Here is an 18,778-nt window from a genome sequence, read left to right as displayed (position 1 = left end):
TCAGGTTCCACTGTTTCCCTTGTTTCAAAGTGAGCTTCCCGTTCTTACTGCTCTGAATGTCTTTGGATAATGGCTGGTAAAAGTCTCATGGGATTATGGGCATCGTTTTCAGTGCTCAGGTTGAAGCTTCAGTACCCTGCACAGCTGCATACCTCTCACTAGTAGAAGTGGAATAGTGTTGTTTTTTTTAAAAAAAAGAATATGCAAATCTTTTCTTAATTTAGAAAAATTGCAGAGTTTCGGTTCTCACAGCGCTGCACGTACGTTGCCCCGTTAGAAAGCTTTGGCGTTTATTTTTAATCGTCCAGGTGTCTATTGTTTTAAGGACTTGTCACCACAACGGCCACTTCGAGAATAAATGACTGTAACTCGCTCTGTGCTGGCCTACCTTTGTCTTTGATCCGGAAACTGAAACTTGTTTAGAATGCAGCCGCCAGGCCGCTTACCGGGGCGGGCAGCCACGATCAGGTAACAGCGATGTTGAAAGAACTGTGCTGGCTGCCGGTCGAGTTCTGGATCATTTTCAAAGTATTGGTATCGACCTTTGAGGCCTTGAGCGGTAGTGGGCCCACATATCCCCATCACCCCATATTGCCCCCAAAGCCACTCAGCTCATCAGAGGGGAACCTCTTGTCGATCCCCAGCCCGAGAGTTATCTGGCTGGCTTCAACAAAAGCCAGGGCTTTTTCGGCCCTGACTCCAGCCTGGTGGAAGAAGCTGCCAGGGGAGATCAGAGCCCTGCGAGAGCAGACATAATTAGCGAAACAGGATAGGCATGGCTGTGATTATTCACTGGCTACAGAAAGAAAGGTATGTCCACAGAAGCAGTAAATAACACATGTGCACATGTGTGTGCAAATGATAACATACATGTGCATTGCAGTTGCACTCATGCTACAGCCCCATCAAGTCTAAAATATCCCCATCCACCAGCTGGAGTTTTGAAGGACTGATTATACAAATGGTAAAAACAACAGGGCCTGCAAGACCTGGCTGTTTCACCAGGCCTTTCCCACCAAGCCAGAATATAGTCATCTTCTTTGGGTCTTGGGGAGGGGTGGGGGAAAGAAACAGGATGATCTGGAAGGGATTATGTTCCGCCATCTGTTTTCTGTAATAACTCAATATTGTATAGTCTTATTGGGCATGTATAACATGGTTGTTTTTTAAATTTTTGTATGGTTCTATTTTTAAATATTTTAATGAATTATCGATCTGTCGTGACCTGCCCTGAGCCCTGCTGGGATAGGGCTGGATATAAATTTGAATGAATGAATGAATGAATGAATGAATGAATGAAAATGCCATATCTCCCAGAGGTAACTGTTTATAAAGAAGAGGTCTGGTTTTGTCAATACAGGCCAGCCCAGAGTTCTTCCTATTAATTGGAATACAATCAGTGGCAGGATTCAGCAGGTTTGCACCACTTCGGCAGAACCGGTTGTTAAAATGGGGCTTGTAAACAATCAATTGTTACGTTATTTGAATTCCCACCACCGGAACTGGTTGTTAAATTGTTTGAATCCCATGACTGAATACAAGGCATATTTTGCTGAAGGCCCTCCTGGCTGGAATCAACTGGCTGTTGTGGCCGTGGTCTGGTAGTTTTTGCTCCTAACGTCTCGCCTGCATCTGTGGCTGGCATCTTCAGAGGCATGTTTTCTCCTGGAGGGAAACACATCTTACTACCGGTATGACATGCCTCTGAAGACGCCAGCCATAGATCACATTTTCTGTGGAAGTGCAACGCTCGGAAAGAAGTGACTGCTAATCTGTCTTTTCTTCCCCTTCTGTCTGTGCAGCGTCCTACCCTCCAGCTCAACCTCATTCTCTACTGAAGCATCAGCAGTCCCCCGTACACTCCCCACCTTCAAAGATTTCTCACCATCAGCTCATCTTCCAACAGCAGCAAGTTCAACCAATCACACTCCAGCTTCCTTCCAGCCAGGAATCACCTCCATCGCCACATTGCATCCCGCTCCACGGCCACGCGCTCCCTCCGCCTCCCTGCAGTACCCCATCGCCACATTGTGCATCTATCCAGATCCCTCCCCCTACACTCTCTCCGCCTCCGTCCCAGTCCTCGCAGCAGTCGGTGGTGGTGTCCCCTCCGCCTCCTCATTCGCCCAGCCAGTCACCAACAATAATTATCCACCCCCAAGCTCTTATTCAGTCGCATTCGCATCATCTCGCATCGACAGCACTTCAGTCGGAGCAGAACCCAGCACACGCCCGGGACCATTCGACAGAACCGGCGTCGCAGCCCGTCCATCTTCCACCCCAACTCCCATCTTCCCCAGCAATACACATGGGAGCATCAGACCAGCCTGCAGCGGTGTCTACAAGCCACCAGGTGACATCTCCGACGTCACGCCAACAGTATCCGGTCTTGCAGCCCACACCAATCCCAGTTGCAGCTTCCCCGCGGCTGCCAACCTCTCCAACCCATAATCAGCATCTCCCTCTTCCGTCTTTACAACCCGAAATTTTGTCCCAGGGTCAGGTGTTGGTGCAGAATACGTTGGTTTCTGAGGAGGAGCTGCCTGCCGCTGAAGCTTTGGTCCAGCTGCCATTTCAGACTCTTCCTCCTCCCCAGACAGTTGCAGTAAACCTTCAAGTACAACCAGCAGTACCTGTGGAGCCCCCAGTGGTAAGACTTTGGTAGCTTTCTTTCTGGGTTCAAAACAGTGGTGGGATCCAAAAATTTTAGTAACAGGTTCCCATAGTGGTGGGATTCAAACTGTGGTGTAGCGCCAAAGGGGGAAACTGGGCTGAGGCATGACAGGTTGCAGGGATGTGGCCGGGGATTCAGGGGGCAGGGCATTTCCCTAAGGGCGGGTCTGTAGGCTTAAGGACACAGCTCGGGCATGCGCCGGAATCAGCATGGACGGGAAACAAATGCACGCAGGCGCAGGCTGCCACGCACGCCGGTGCACCTCCTGCTAGACTGCTTCAAGTTCGGTGCGCTACTGCTGAGAGGAGGGGCGTAACTAAGGCAAAAATCACGTGGCAAAATCACCAATTAGTAACCCCCTCTCGGCACACACAAATAATTAGTAACCTACTCTCGGGAACCTGTGAGAACCTGCTGGATCCCACCTCTGGTTCAAAGATAAGAGGAAGGTTGATGTTCTGTCCCCCGAAGTGACTCTGTTGGAGGTGCCCTGTTCTCAGCTGGGACAGAAAGGTCACGGCACAAGCCAGTCTTAACAGTTCTAATAATGGCTTTATTAATAGAGAAAAATAAGACTCCAACTCCTCCCTGGCTCTAACTAATGGGAGTACTTGCTTGTCTTCAGGATGATAGGAGCTGCAGACTGTGTCCTTTTCTGGCTGCTTTCAGATGGATCTCTGTCTTTTGCTCCCTCCTGGCTCTGTTGGTCTTGGTCTTTGCTTTAGCTGCTGAAAAACTTAGCTTGCTCTCTTAGACCATCATATGGACATATGGACTCCTCTTTGGACCACCATATGGACACATGAACATCACAAATATTAAGGGACCTCAGCTTCCCTTAGCACCTCTTTGAGACTGACTGACTAACTAAAAATAGGGGATGCTGGGTAAGGAGAGGAAATTACCTACTGGGAAAAGTCTTAAAGGGGCAGGGACTAACTAAAATACCCTCCCAAGGAAGACTTAACAATAAGCAAAACCATACAGACTGTGGGGAAACTAAATCTTAAGGGGGAAATAACCAAAGGCTCTGTGGGGGCATGACAGTTGAATCCTTTTTTTGTCAGATGTCATTCGTTATATTTATTAATTTGCACACAGACAAATTCTCATAAGACTTGCAAGCAGAAGGAAGGTTCCGGGTTTTTTGGGGGGGTAAGATGTCACTTGTTTATTTAGAAGCACAGGTTCCAATAAGGGTTGAACACAAATCTGTATTTCTACAAAACATTTATAACAGTTTCACAACTTGGGTGCATTCGGATCCACCTCGTGGTGGTGGAAATTGCCGTGAAGCCATAGCTGACTCACGGTGATTCCGTAGGGTTTTCAAGGCAAGGGTTTGCCATTACCTACCTCTGGGTGGTAACTCTGGTATTCCTTGGTGGTCTCCCATCCATACTAACTAGGGCGGGCCTGGTTAGTAGCTTCTAAGCTTCTGACAAGATCTTAGCTTCTAAGATTTGACAAGATTGGGGGAGCCTAGGCAGTCCAGGTCAGGGCTAGGTTCCGCATAGCTACACCCAGTGGGCTAAAATGCATTCTATTCCAGAGCTTCTTTTGATATTAAACTAATAAATAGCACTAATGTTTTCTGCGGGGGGTTTTCTTTCCATTACGAAGGAATGATCTGTGTTAAAATGCTTTGTCCTCCATTTGGTGGGCAGACCAATTAATTATAGCCCGTTTATTTACACCAACGTTCTTTTTCTTCCTCTTTCCTCCAGTGCAGACCCCTTCTGAAGTCTTTTAGGGTTAGTAGCGCAATTTTACGTATGTTATGATGTTAATCAGATTGTCTTTGTGGCTGACACGTTATACGTGGGGCATTGCAAATTGTGTGCCTGTCCGTCCATAGTTCAATGTGATCTGCTGTCACTGTCCCAGAAAAGGCTTGATTTAATTGATTAAAGACACGTGTGAGTTTTGCAGCTTTGGTTTCTGCGATTGGGCTTGAATCCCTCTCCAGCTGTTTGGATGTAGTTACGCTCTACCACAGTTTAGTCAATGAAATTGTTCCAGGGTTTGCTGCCGAAATGCTCGCCCACTAAGCCATATTGTATGCAATAATCTCATTGGATGGACACAGCATCGATCCAATCTGTTGTTTGCTTGGAGAAGTCTGCAGTGGTGATTGGTTGCATTTATTTTTTCCTCTTTTCCCCTCTTGTGAGTTATATTTTGATGTTTCAGACCACAGCACATTGTCTTGGTTCAGGCGCTGCTCAAAGTTATAGTTTAATTAAAGCACGGTTATTGTGATGGAATGCAGGCCTATGATTAGTTATGGTCTATTCAACTAGGATCAGAAGCCAGAGTCAATTATTGATTTGTTGACCACAGTCAGTTTTAACTGTGGTTTCACATGATATCTGAATGCAGACATCCTAGCTTAATCCTGGTTTAATCCTGTCTTATTCTCAGGTGATATTTTCCCAGGCTACAGAGAAAATAAAATAAAACCTGCAAACCGGGATTTGAGCGATTGAGCAAAATCTTGGTTTCACAAATTAACCATAGTTAACATAAATCATGATTTAATATTCTGTCTGAACCGAGCCATTGTATCCTTTTAAAAATGCAGTAGATAATGATCAGTGAATTTTTAATTAATTTAAAGTAAATTTGCAGATGTTCATTAAAAACGTGGGTTTTTTTAAAAAAAAGTTATCCTGCCTTTCCTTCCAGAAATGGAAAAGGAGGACATCTACCAAAAACCCCACCCCAACAATATTTGAAGTTTGTGGTGGGTTTTCTGGACTGTGTCCATGGTCTGGTAGATCTTGTTCCTAACGTTTCGCCTGCATCTGTTAGGAATGTTAGATCTTCCAGACCAGATCTACCAGACCACAACCACGCAGCCCAGAAAGCCAACCCAACTAGTTAAATCCAGCTGTGAAAGCCTTCGACAAGATTTGGAGGATTTGTTTCTAACTGTCCTGATTTGTTCCATGCAGATTTATCAAGTGGAGGACATGTGTGAGGAAGAGATGCCAGAGGAATCTGAGTGCATCCACATGGCGAGGACCCCGACCCCACCCACCTTGTCGCCACCAGCTATCACCTTACATAACAGAGACGAACTTGCGTATGAGGAGCCTTTTTCAGGTATTTACTTAGAGCAGCTTTTGGTGGCCAGGGCGTTCCTCTATGGCAGGAGTCTGCAACCTGCAGCTCTCCATATGTTCATGAACTAAAATTCCCATCAACCCCTGCCAGCATGGCCAATTAACCATGCTGGCAGGGGCTGATGGGAATTGTAGTTCATGAACATATGGGGAGCTGCAGGTTGCAGACTCCTGCTCTATGGTATCCATCAATCCACGGTTTGTTGTTCTGTGAATGAGGACCAAACTAGACATGATAGCATCTGTGAGTCAGGCCCGTGGATGCTACCCCCATTTTAAGGTGATGTAAACATGCCACAGGGGGCCAGTTGGGCCCGCAGCATAGTGGGTGGAGATGCTCTGCTCTCCTCTTGTGCCTTTTCAAGGGCCAGACAGCTGCAGGGAGAGGGGTGCTGCCATTTCAGCACTTGAAAATACATGAGGTGGGGGATAAGAGCCTCTCCTCCCACCATGTTGTGGACCAAACCAGGATTAGACCCATATGGGCCTGTTAGATCCTTTTAAGATGGCAGCGTCCACAGACTGGAACTGTGGATGCTGTCACATCCAGTTCAGTCCTAACTAAGCAGCAGTTCTCAACCTGTGGGTCGTGGCCCCTTTGGGGGTCGAACGACCCTTTCACAGGGGTCGCCTAAGACCATTGGAAAATACATATTTCCGATGGTCTTAGGAACCGAGACACAAATAATTTTATGGCTGGATATCACCACAACATGAGGAACTGTATTAAAGGGTCACGGCATTTGGAAGGTTGAGAACCACTGCTCTGAAGGCTCTTCGCGCGCACACGTTCCCTCCCTCGTGCCCTCTTGCGCGACTTCAAAATGAAACACTTCCATTTCCATGGCAAGTCTTTGTTTGCTTCCGACAGAATCACAAACTGTGATCACAGTCATCATGGGGGGTGTTTAATTTTTGAGTCACATGTGGAGAGGCAGAGGAGGGAGCCTTCTTTTTCATGCAATTGCCAAATCGTGATTCACCTTTCGTTCTGAACCATCTCCGAGACTCTTTCTCTGTGAGATATTAAGGCCTGAGGATCATGCCACAAGACAAAGGAAGAGAAGCTTATCCAAGATGCTGGGTTGTTGTTTGTTTTCACGTGCCCACTTGGTCAGCCCAGGCTTAGTCGTACAGAAGCAAGGACAGTCTCTTCCATCCAACAGGGTACCGCCACATGAGACCACATGCAACTGAAGAAAAAGAGACAGTCTAATCAGCAGACCTTGATGGGAAGCAATTTTAAATTCTGGATCGAGGCCGAAGCAAGTTGTCAGGGGTGTTCCATTTTCTCTGTGTGTGCTTCTGAATTTCAGCACAGTTGGTGGTGGGTGGCCTTACACAGTGAGCAAATGCCATGGGGCAGAGCAACAGCAGCCTGGCAGGACTCAAGATTTGAGAGTCTTGTAGGTTAGGTAAAGGTAAAATTCCCCCTTCAGTTGTGTTCGACCCTGGGTACCACTGCAAGCAGTGATTTCATAGGCAAGCCGTTTTTGTGGGGTAGTTTGCCATTGCTTTCCTCGGCTATTCTTCACCCCCTAGCTATGTGCTAGGTACTCATTTACTGACCAAGAAATGGATGGATGGCCGAGTTGACCATGAGCCAGCTGGCCAGGATACCTGACCCACAGGTGGCTCGAACTCCTGAACGTGTGAGTGGCAGTACAGGCACTTAACCACTACGCCACGCGGATCTCTTTCTTGTAGGTTATAGAGGGACAAATTGGAAATTTTTGCAAGTGTTGACAGACGCGTTTGGGGAAACAGAGTGGAGTGAAGGGCGTTCTTTGGGCCATGCCAGACAGCACAGATGAGCAGAGACTACTAGATTCAAGAAGAGTCACGGTAGTGTAATGGTTAAAAATGTTGAACTAGACTTGGAAGACCTGAGTTCAGATCCCCAGTCTGCCATGTGACACACTAGGTCAGCGACTATGTCTCAGCCTAACTAACATCCCAATGTTGTCATGAAGATAAAATAGAGGAGAAGGGGATCATGCAATCTTTAAATCTTTAAAAGAAAGGTAGGACAAACATGTAATAGATAGAACCACAGAGGTTGGATTAGCAAAGGCGTGCAGCCTTTTGCCTTGTTGCTTGAACCAGGACACGGAGACACAATTTTCAGTTGCTCTGAGTTCAAGAGACCTCTTGAGTTTCCAAATTCTAAACAATTGCAAGCTAGGCATCTCTAGCCAACTGTGTTGATCGTATGTCACGGTTGTGAGTGCAACTCAATTCTCATTGCATTGCATTTTAACCCCCACACCTTACATTGCATTCCAGCTCCCAACTTGGGTCATGGATTCATTTGGTTGATTATTAATATTACAGTTAGTGCATTTTGTGATGTAATCGAATGAGTTCCAAATTAAATAGTACAATGGTGCCAGAACAAACTTATCCCTGTGTGAAAAACGTTCTGCCACCCGCTGTCAATGCAAGTTACAGTGTGTTTGAGAATGTTTGAGAAGACCTGAAGGCATCTCTATAATGCAGAATTTGGTGAACCTTTGGAACCTTTGGCATTACCTGGATGGATTCACTTCCCATCAGCCCCTGCCAGCATGGCCAATTGGCCATGCTGGCAGGGGCTGATGGGAATTGTAGTCCATAACATCTGGAGTGCCAAAGGTTCGCCACCACTGCTATAATGTGTCTCTGTAAATGTGGCCCACTTTCCAGGAGAGCTTTCTAGTATGCCGCAGGATTCGAGATGGAAAGGAAGTACGATTTCCAAATAAAGATTGGAGGGAAAGGAATCTAGGTGGGGAGGAGCTATGTTTGTTGATGGTTATCTCAGTGAGCTGGGCTTTCAGCAGGAAAGTCAAAGCATTTCAAACCAGATCATTCCAAACAGAGACTCTTTGAGCGACAGATGCTCATGTGGGCATTGTCCTCTATTGGCAGGAATGCTTCCACGGCAGAATCCTTTGTGGTTAAATGTGCCTTCATTAATCACTTGGAAGGCCCTGATCAGTATTCTGATTACCCAGTCCTATTCTCCCCTGACCTATTCTTCCCCAGTATGTGTGATGCAGTCAGACACAGGCCTGCCAGCCTTTCTGCTAGCCGCCAGACCTTTGAGCTCTCAGTGACCAGAAGCTGTTTCTTGGTCACAGATAACTGGCAGGCAGAAGCTAGCCTTTCATCCAAATTCAGGGGCTGAGAGGAGAAAGACCAACAATATTGACTTGATGGCAACACCACTCTTTTCTTGAAAGTTCAGAGTGGTTTATAAGGGCAATCGAGTGACCCCAAAGCCAGGACAACCATGTAAATGTAGAAGAGTTGGATTTATATCCCCCTTTCTCTCCTGTAAGGAGACTCAAAGGGGCTGACAAACTCCTTTCCCTTCCCCCCTCACAACAAACACCCTGTGAGGTGGCTGGGGCTGAGAGAGCTCTGAAGAACTGTGAGTAGCCCAAGGTCACCCAGCTGGCATGTGTTGGAGTGCACAAGCTAATCTAGTTCACCAGATAAGCCTCCACAGCTCAAGTGGCAGAGCGGGGAATGAAACCCGGTTCCCCAGGTTAGAGTGCACCTGCCCTTAACCACTGTGGCATGCTGGCTGAACAAGAGGAAAAGAATATCAAATGCTGTTGAGAAGCTGGAGGACGTGTGGTTTGCTTTTATATTATCCCTGAATCACAAGCAGACATGAGCTGGTGGGAAACAGGTAGCCATGGAGCATTCTCCTTATTCTTGCACTTTTTCTCAAAACTGTGACATCCCAAGGTCACCAGCAGGCTTCATGTACAGGAGTGGGGAAACAAATCCAGTTTCCCAGCTAAGAGTCCACCGTTCATGTGGAGAAGTGGGGAATCAAACCGGATTTTCCAGATTTGCGTCCGGCACTCTTAACCACTACCCCACACTGGCTCTCATTGATGGCACTTGAGTTGTGTATTTTCTTGGCACTTGAGTTCTATATTGCACTTGATGGCACTTGAGTTATTTATTTTCTCTAAAAACAAACATTACTTTTCTTCCAGAACAAGAGGGACATTCTTCAGTGGCCTCATCAGTCAGCGCTTCCGTAATAAAATCACCATCAGACCCTTCACACGTCTCTATTCCACTGCCACCGCTTTTGCTTCCGGCAATCACCACACGGAGTAACAGCGCATCCATGGCTAATAGGATCCCTAGCATAGAAAACAAGCCGCCGCAAGCGATCGTTAAGCCACAAATCCTGACCCATGTCATTGAGGGCTTTGTGATCCAAGAGGGGTTAGAACCATTTCCTGTAAGTGTGAAACAAAACATTCAGCAACGTTTCTGTTATCTGTATTGTCGAAGGCTTTCACGGCTGGAATCACTGGGGTGCTGTGTGGTTTCCGGGCTGTATGGCCGTGTTCTGGCAGCATTCTCTCCTGACGTTTCGCCTGCATCTGTGACTGGCATCTTCAGAGGATCCTTCAGAGGATTTATATCCCCGCTTTCTCTCCTGTAAGGAGACTCAAAGGGGCTTACAATCTCCTCCCCCCCACCACCACAAACACCCTGTGAGGTGGGTGGGACTAAGAGAACTCAGAAGAACTGTGACTAGCCCAAGGTTACCCAGTTGGCATGTGTTGGAGTGCACAAGCTAATCTGGTTTGCCAGATAAGCCAGATTAAAGTGCACCTGCTCTTAACCATTACACCATGGGTAGTATGGACTTTGATGGACCATGGGTAGTATGGATTTTGATGGACCAGTGGTCTGGTTCATAAGAAAGAGCCTGCTGGATCAGACCAAGAGTCCATCTTGTCCAGCACTCTGCTACTCACAGTGGCCCAACAGATGCCTTTTAGAGCTCACATGCAGGATGTGAAAGCAATGGCCTGCTGCTGCTGCTCCCGAGCACCTGGTCTGCTAAGGCATTTGCAATCTGAGATCAAGGAGGATCAAGATTGGTAGTCATAGATTGACTTCTCCTCCATATATCTGTCTAAGCCCCTTTTAAAGCTATCCAGGTTAGTGGCCATCACCACCTTCTTATATGATTCCATATAAGACAGCTTCCTATGTGCAAGGTTCAGCATTCAGCCAGTTAGCAGCATGATAAAAAGACTCTTGGCATGAAATTCTGGAGCCACTGCCAACGAGGGTATTTAGTATTGGGCTCAATAAATTCACTTAATGTAAGCTGCTTCACATACTGATCGATTAGGCCGCTTGCCAGAGGTCAGCCAAGACAAACACACTGATAGCACTTCTGAAAGATATTCAGACATGACTCTGAAAGATATCTGAAAGATATTCAGACATGACATGGCAGATCTCCAGGAAAGTGAATACTCCAATTGTGAGTTAGCTACTGAGAACACCCCTTGACATGAGATGATCTTCATTGGTACATGGGAAGGAGCCACTAATCGGGCACTTGGAGTCGATTGTAGGGCTTGCAAATACAGAAGGCACCTCTGAACTACATAGTGAATGGTTTAGATTAAAAAATGTATTGGAGATTATAGGCTGTATTTCGTCAACATCTTTTTGATTTTCTGCCATAAGCCAGCACAAGTTATAAGGCCCATTGGTTTACTTTATCTCTTCAATGATCACAACACAGCCATGCAGACCCCATGATTTTGGTCCTGTGTGATTGAAAAGGGCATTAGACAATCCCTGAGCAGCTCTGGGACCAATTTTAGTCACTAGAAAAATAAAACAACACTTAAGCCTTTCTTTTTTAAAAATGCAATTTGAATTCAGCTAAATGTAAAATTACTTTTGAATTTTAAACACACATTTGTTTTGTTCTTTAAATAAATTAATGATGAAAATATATACATGTTATTGGACCCAAAAGATCTGTAATTGGAAAAAGTGAAATTATTCATTTTAAAAGCAATATTAGGGTGGTTCTTTTTATGCCCCCTGAATTGTGCAGCAGGGTTCCAAGCGAGTTTAGATTAGTGGCACTTAAATATTCAAAAACAGTTTCCTGTACTCACCTTTGAGCATCCCGTTGACTTTGATGGGAGAAGAAAACACATTCATTCTGCCCTGGCGAGGAGGGGAGGGATCTGTTAACAAGGGGACAGGATGAAAGCCAGGCTCCAAAGAACCCTCTCTGAGCACCTTCAAGAACCTGAACATGCCCAGTGAGATCTTTGACTATGTTCAGGACTTTGTTCTTTGAACAGCCAATCCTCACGCTGCATCACAAGCCGCAGACGCCCTCAGTTCAAAAGGGACATGACACAAGTCCCGATCTTGGGTAGGGGGTGAGTTGATTTGGAAACACAAGCACAGAGACTCATTAGATAATGTGGCATTTGTTGTGCTATTTATTGGTTTCCAGCCTAATGATTATGTTCTCCTCACCGCCACACCCTGATAGGTCGGCTCTCTCAAAGGAGCTCGGCTCTCTCCTTGAATGCACTGGGACTAACTGAGCAGGTTGAAGTTAGCACGGTTAAAGTTAGTTGTCAGATGCCACTCACTTGTAGGCCATCTTCTGAGCTTGAAGGAGAGCCAGATCAGTGGGGATTTGATATACTTGTAAAATTTGATATAGTGTAAATGGAACATATAATTCAAGAAGCCATATCCATCATGTCTAGTTACAAGGATTAAATCATTGACAAAAAGAAACTCATAAGATTAAAAGGCCAAGGAAATGGAGAGCAAACAGTCAAACCTCTGGTCTACCATCTTTGTTTGTAAAGCTTCCCATGAGATTTAAATGCCACAAATGGAAGTCTCAGTCTCCCTTCTCACATGCAGAATAATTCACTTTGCAACTGGATTTTACTGTGTGGAATAGCAAAATCCACTTGCAAACAATTGTGAAAGTGGATTTGTCACGATTTGTTCTTTCTGTTGTGACAGGTAAGTTGTTCCTCTCTTCTGATCGAGCAGCCTGCCAAAAAAAGACTCCTGATGGAGGACCAGGTGATGAATGTTATGTGTGTTGAGCCCGAACTACAAAACAATGCAAAGCATGCTGATAATTCCTCAGATACTGAAGCGGAGGACATGATCACTGAAGGTTGGTAGATTTTATTTCAACAGAGACCCCTGCAAGTTTTTTCTTTTCTTCCTTCAGGTGTTCTGGGGATGAGGGAGGGATTGCGGCTGAGTATTGGAGTCCCTTCTTGGCATGTAGAAGGCCCCAGGTTCTATCCCTGGCATGTCCAGATAAAAAGTATCAAGGAGCATGTTAAAGTGCTGAATGTGAGAACAGTGGTGGAGTGCCAAGGGGACGGGGGGGTGCATTGTGCACCAGGCGCATGCCTGGGGGGTGAAAAATTGCCCCTGGCCCCTCCCCCTTTTCCCTGCAGCGCCCCCCCCCCCCCCGTGGCACAATAACATCATCACACATCACACATCACACTACCCCCTTTTTTTTTTTCCACACTTACCTCGTTTCCTTTTCTTTTTTTTTTTAGCAGAGTACTTTTTTTGAGGCTACAGAAAAAAAAAGAGTGCGGCCCTGGACAGTTCAGGCTAAAAACTGCCTGAGGAACTATACTTTCCAGGAGACCTTGGGGCTAACAAGGTCTCCTGGGAAGTATAGTTCGTCAGGCCATTTTTTTCCCTGAACTATGAAGAAGCCGCTTTTTTCAGCCTCAAAAAATACTAGAAATAGAAAAGGAACATAGGTAAGTGTGGGAAGGGGGGCGGGGGGTGTCCTGCTGGGGGGCGCCATGGGGGTGTGGAAAAAACACACTGCGCACCAGGCGCAGTTTGGCCCAGCTATGCCTCTGTGTGAGAACCCAAAGGGCTTCTGCTGTTCTGAATAGACAGTATGGATTTTGATGGACCAAGAATCTGTTTCAGTTTAAGCCTGCTTTACCTAAACATCAGGAAAAACTTCCTGACAGTAAGGACCGTTCGACAGTGGAATGCACTACCTTGGAGTATGGTGGAGTCTCCTTCTTTGGAGGTTTTTAAACAGAGGCCGGATGGCCATCTGTCAGGGGTGCTTTGATTGTATGTTCCTGCATTGCAGGCGGTTGGACTTGATGGCTCTTGGGGTCTCTTCCAACTCCATGATTCTGTAATTCTAAGGGAGCAAATATCTGGATTCTGGAGAAACAGCAGGAAGGAAGAGACTATTCCTTGCATGCTGGACTTTGAGAGCAGCCAGAATCCAGGAGAGAGAAGCATTCGTGGGCCATCCATTGCAACTATGCATTTGGGTCCCCAGAGACTGCAACACCGACATGGCAGCATGTGCCAAGTCTTGCCTTCCAGGGAGTTCATGTACGTTCATTCAGAAATTCTGTATCTCCTCCTCACCCCCATTTTTCTGCTGTGAGAGTATTTCTTGAGGATTCAAGCTCCGTTCTGAGAGTTTCCCAAAGGTTGTCACACAGAAATCTGTTACGTGTAGATGCTTGAAGCTGCAAAAAGGAGCTATGGAAACTGTCTGGCAACTTTACTGTCGCGGTCCCCCTCCTGAAGCATAAGCAAAATGTACAGGGGCAGTCAAGTCTAATAAAATATTTCTCCCGCTGCACCAGTTTTACTCGATCCCCTTACTGGTGCAGCCCTCTCTTCTGGACATTTGCTTAGCCAAAGTCGTCAAATAAACGGAGTTGTCTTTTTCGCTCTAAGATTAAGGGTTTAAAGGGGCTGCAGGCTTATGAACCCCAGAAATCGTTCTGCAAGCAAGAATATTCAATGCAGTAGTACAACTGTAATGATTCCTTACACGTCCAGGATCAACTGCTGGTCACCACTAGTGCTTTATTGGCCTGAAGGTTCATTCAGTCTGTCTCTTGTAAGAGCCAGTTAATTATCAGGATGGGATGGCTCCTAAAACTCGAGATGTCAAAATCCAGGGTTTTTTTTGTATTAAGCATTTCTTCACGTTTTTGCAAGACGTTGTGAAATATTGTACTTGCTCTGTTGCATATGTCAGTCTTACACCTTCTGTGTCAATCCCTTCCACTTTGCAACTTTCCCAATAAGAGTTTTTGATATATTGCAGGTCGGCATAAGAAATTAAATGGGAATTTTTGGGGGGGTGAAGCTGTAGATGATACACAAAGGCCAACAGACAGACACAGAAAAAGTTTAGAAACTCAGAAATGCATAAAATATATGTATAGTATTGTATAATGTCAACATATTTAATCTTTTAATACCACAGATGTACACAATTAAAAGAAAAAAAATCAGACTTCTTCTCTGGTGTGAATGGAGGGCCAAAATATTTTACATGGATTTCAATATTGGGAGGGGGGGGGCATCACTTCCCTAATCCCCATGATGTGGAAGGGATCATTGTACTGGAGTGATTGCCAACAATTACTCTTTCTATGGTAGCAAATGCACACTAACATTTTAAAGTCCACCTCCGCCGCCGCCCAGATTTCCTTGTGGCTTTTTCTGGTTTAGTTCCTTTTGTTCTTTAGTGGGCCTCCCACTGGTTTTCTGTGGCATCCAAGTATTTGCATTTGTATTTGGTGTTTGGTTTCGACTTGACTGACAGCTGGAGACCAAGTGGTATAAATGCCCTATTCAGAGGCGAGAGCCAGCATTTCCTCTGAAATGAATTTAATTTAAATATCAGCAGCCGACAGTTTTGTTTGCATAAAAGGTCACAGGAGGAGCACAGGAGAAGCAAACTGTGGGTTTGTTTTGTTTTTAACTGGTGGGAAAATCTGCAGTGTGGAATTACAGTATCCAAAGTGAGCTCCTTGTCCTACCATGTGAAACTATATTTTTGTATACTGCAAAAGGGAAGTAGACTTTGTTCTTTTTTTGAAAAAATTAAGAAAGACTTTGAACTGGAATCATTAAGTGTGGTGCAATAAGTAAGTTTTTATTACTTTTTTGTTTAATTTTTGCTGATTGCTTGACAATATATACATTTCATCATCCAATATTACATCTTATCAGAGATAAGTGCATAATCTCTGGGAGGGGGTTTTACTGATAGTTTTAACGTTGGATGCCAAATGATTTATACAGAACGCTGTAACTTTATATATTTTAATGATGTTGATATTTTAATTTTATTGTTATATTGTTTTGCAATATTTGTTGTTCACCGCCCAGAGCCCTTAGGGGATGGGGCGGTTTATAAATACAATAATGAATGAATGAATGAATGAATGAATGAATGAATGAATGAATGAATGAATGAATGAATGAATGAATGAACTGTAGGATAGATACATTCACTGTATTGTCGAAGGCTTTCGCAGCCAGAATCCCTAGGGTGTTGTGGGTTTTCCGTGTTGTCTGGCCATGTTCCAGTAGCATTCTCTCCTGTCGCTTCACCTGCATCTGTGGCTGGCATCCTCAGAGGCCAATTGGCCATGCCAGCAGTGGCTGATGGGAATTGTAGTCCATGAACATCTGAAACGCCAGATTGGAACCGCTGATTTAGAAGCTGCTAAGCTTGCCTAATATCGGGTTGGATCCAGCCAGCTTTCTTACTCAGTCTTGCTTGATTCCACTCCATATTACAGTCCCCTTTCCCCCTGACTTTTTTTCTGCAGGTTCCATAATCACCATAGCATAGCCTGTTAGTGATCAAAGGGGAACTTTTTCTCCTTTTCTAGCCAACAGAAAAACTGGATCGGCTGATTCATTGTATCGGCAGCAGCATCGATTTGGGGTTATTAATTTTATGAAAAAGTTTCAAGAAACGCAAAGTTTTAGTGTCAAAATAAACCACTAGTAAATTTTCTACCCCCATGTCTCTGGCTAGAGCACAGTCTTGTTTAGGGAAGGACTCTGTCTCTGATTTTGCCATTTGGAGTAGATACTTCTAGACTAACTGGATCAGTGGTCTGACTCCGTATGCCGGCTTTGTGTGTATGTTTTACGCAATGCAAATTAAACTTCTATGCCGCAGCATTTTTACTTACGTAGCATTGCGTTTTGGTGTATTTAAAATTCAGGGTATGCACAAATCTGGGTCCACAGTTCAGAAGAGCGTAATTCAACATTTTCCTTCAGAGAAAAGAGGTTCTAAGGGGGAGGAGCTTGGGGGCGATTTTCCGCACCCCCAGGTGTGTGCCCGTGCATGGCGCACCTCCCCCTTGTAGCTCCGCCACTGGCACTAACAGCATTCTTTAAGATTAAAAAAGAAAGAATGAAACTTAGCTCTTTCTTGTGGAACCTGTGCTTGTTTTTTGCTGATGTTAGATTATTGTTAGGTTTATTGTAAACGTTGTTGTTCTTATTATGCTTGGTTCTATTCTATTTATGTTGTTGTTACTTATTATGTTGTACCTCCCTGAGCCCTCTGGGAGAGGGCGGTATATAAATTAAATTTCAAATCAAATCAAAATATTATCATAAATGAGATTGACTTGATTGCTCTTTTCTTTAGAGGGACTAGATGAGATGGAAACCGACCTCCTTAAGTGCGAGTTTTGTGGCAAAATGGGGTACGCAAACAAGTTTCTCCGGTCGAAGCGCTTTTGCACCATGTCCTGTGCCAAAAGGTATTCCGCAGTTCCTTAATCCATAGCTAAGTGCAGCTTCTTTGAATGTAATCATGTTAGAGACGGCTCGAGACTTTTGCCTGCCTGAGGCAGATATTCAAATGATGTTTTGTCGCGATGACTGAGCATTTGAAGGTTTGGAAATGCTGGATTGTATCTGACAAACCAGGAGCATCTTTAGTGATCCTGCCCATTCAGCCTACTGACCTTGAGCAATGTCAGCTGCGGCAGAAAATACATCATGTGAATGACCAACCAGTTCCCCCACTTGAGGTCCTTTAAATTTAGTTACATGAGCAAAACATTTGGCTGCAGTCAGTAGAACTCCTAAATCTGCAACTGCCAAAAGTTTCTTAACCTTATCGGATGTTAACAAGTCCTCATTATCACAAAACAGAGGAGTGATCCACAAATCCCTAATACTGCAATTCTAGTACTGCATTCTAGTGAGCAAAGCTCCAGAGTTTCTATCTGTCAGAGTGCGAGGGGAGGGAGGGGACCGGCATCTAGACGTGGCCCACCCACCCTGGAGGGGAGGTAGAGGGAGGGGTGGCATGCAAGGGAAAGGGAGAGAGGGAGGGGGGGCCAGTACCCCAAGGGGTACACACCAGAGTATTTGGGGTACAAGAAAAAAAATCATAATAGGTTTGCTAATATGGGGGTACAATTTTGGGGAAATGGGTTGCCCAGGGCTACACAAGTGAAAAAAGGTTGAGAACCATTGTTCTAGAAGCAACTATAAATTTTACAGCCTTGTGTTGTTGTTGTTTTGGCTCTTAGGTACAATGTCAGCTGCAGTAAGAAATTTGGATTATATGCGTCAGACAAGAGCAGTCGTTGGAACCGGAGTCCAGACAGCCAAAGCCTGGGACGACGCGGGCGCCGGCCCAGTGGCTCTGACGGAGCTCCAAGAGAACACTTCCATAGACAGGTCTGTGGACTGTTACGTAAACTCCACAGCGAACTCTTTGTGTAAGAGTCATAAAGGAAAATGTTTATACTCTGGTTTATCTGTACTGCATTTTCCAGCTTCCAATTGCTTATCCATCCGCAGAAGAAGACTTGGCTTCTCAGGAGGACAGTGTGCCGGTTGCCATGACCACGCGGCTGCGGAGGCAAAGTGAGAGGGAAAGAGAGCGTGAGCTTAGAGAGCTGAGAATTAGGAAGAAGGCAGACACCATGGATCTGTTACCGGCGGTGCAATCTGACCCATCCTTGTGGACAGTTGAAGATGTTTGGGCCTTCATACGTTCTTTGCCTGGTATAAAATGAGTCCTTTTGCGTGCATTTGCTCTAACCGCTACACAACGCTGACTGTTTTAAATATAGCTAAGATGCAGAGAAACTTGATTTTGTTATCAGCAAAGGAAGATCTGAAACTTGGACAAGCCTTAATTTAATCGCACCATAATGAGCAAAAGGGGGTGGTACACAACCACAAGGTAGTAAAGAACAAAATTGTACCACAGTGCCAGAGGCGTAGCTCCAAGGGGACGGGTGGGGGCGACACACTGGGCAACACCCCTGTGGGGGCGTGGTGAGGGCATTCCGGGGTGTGGCAGGGGCAGAGG

General features: G+C 45.4%; 1 protein-coding gene across 5 annotated transcripts in view; it reads left to right on the top strand.

Moving 5' to 3' along the window:
* The window catches only part of PHC3 (polyhomeotic homolog 3), a 76,111-nt gene that overhangs the window by 53,321 nt on the left and 4,012 nt on the right, over positions 1-18,778 (top strand). For 2 of the 5 annotated variants that reach the window (XM_048506128.1, XM_048506129.1), the window contains exons 8-15: positions 1,803-2,650; positions 4,402-4,428; positions 5,632-5,782; positions 9,798-10,051; positions 12,628-12,787; positions 17,093-17,207; positions 17,988-18,138; positions 18,237-18,468. In XM_048506128.1, coding sequence (XP_048362085.1) covers positions 1,803-2,650; positions 4,402-4,428; positions 5,632-5,782; positions 9,798-10,051; positions 12,628-12,787; positions 17,093-17,207; positions 17,988-18,138; positions 18,237-18,468 — 1,938 coding nt within the window. Of the gene's footprint in view, positions 1-1,802; positions 2,651-4,401; positions 4,429-5,631; positions 5,783-9,797; positions 10,052-12,627; positions 12,788-17,092; positions 17,208-17,987; positions 18,139-18,236; positions 18,469-18,778 lie in introns of those variants that run through there. The other 3 variants (XM_048506131.1, XM_048506130.1, XM_048506132.1) reach the window with 2 other exon arrangements.

This window comes from Sphaerodactylus townsendi, linkage group LG08 (genome assembly GCF_021028975.2).
Source record: "Sphaerodactylus townsendi isolate TG3544 linkage group LG08, MPM_Stown_v2.3, whole genome shotgun sequence".
NCBI classification, from domain to species: domain Eukaryota; kingdom Metazoa; phylum Chordata; class Lepidosauria; order Squamata; family Sphaerodactylidae; genus Sphaerodactylus; species Sphaerodactylus townsendi.
Note: the sequence above shows the minus strand (reverse complement) of the source record. Positions and strands in the feature narration are given on the sequence as shown.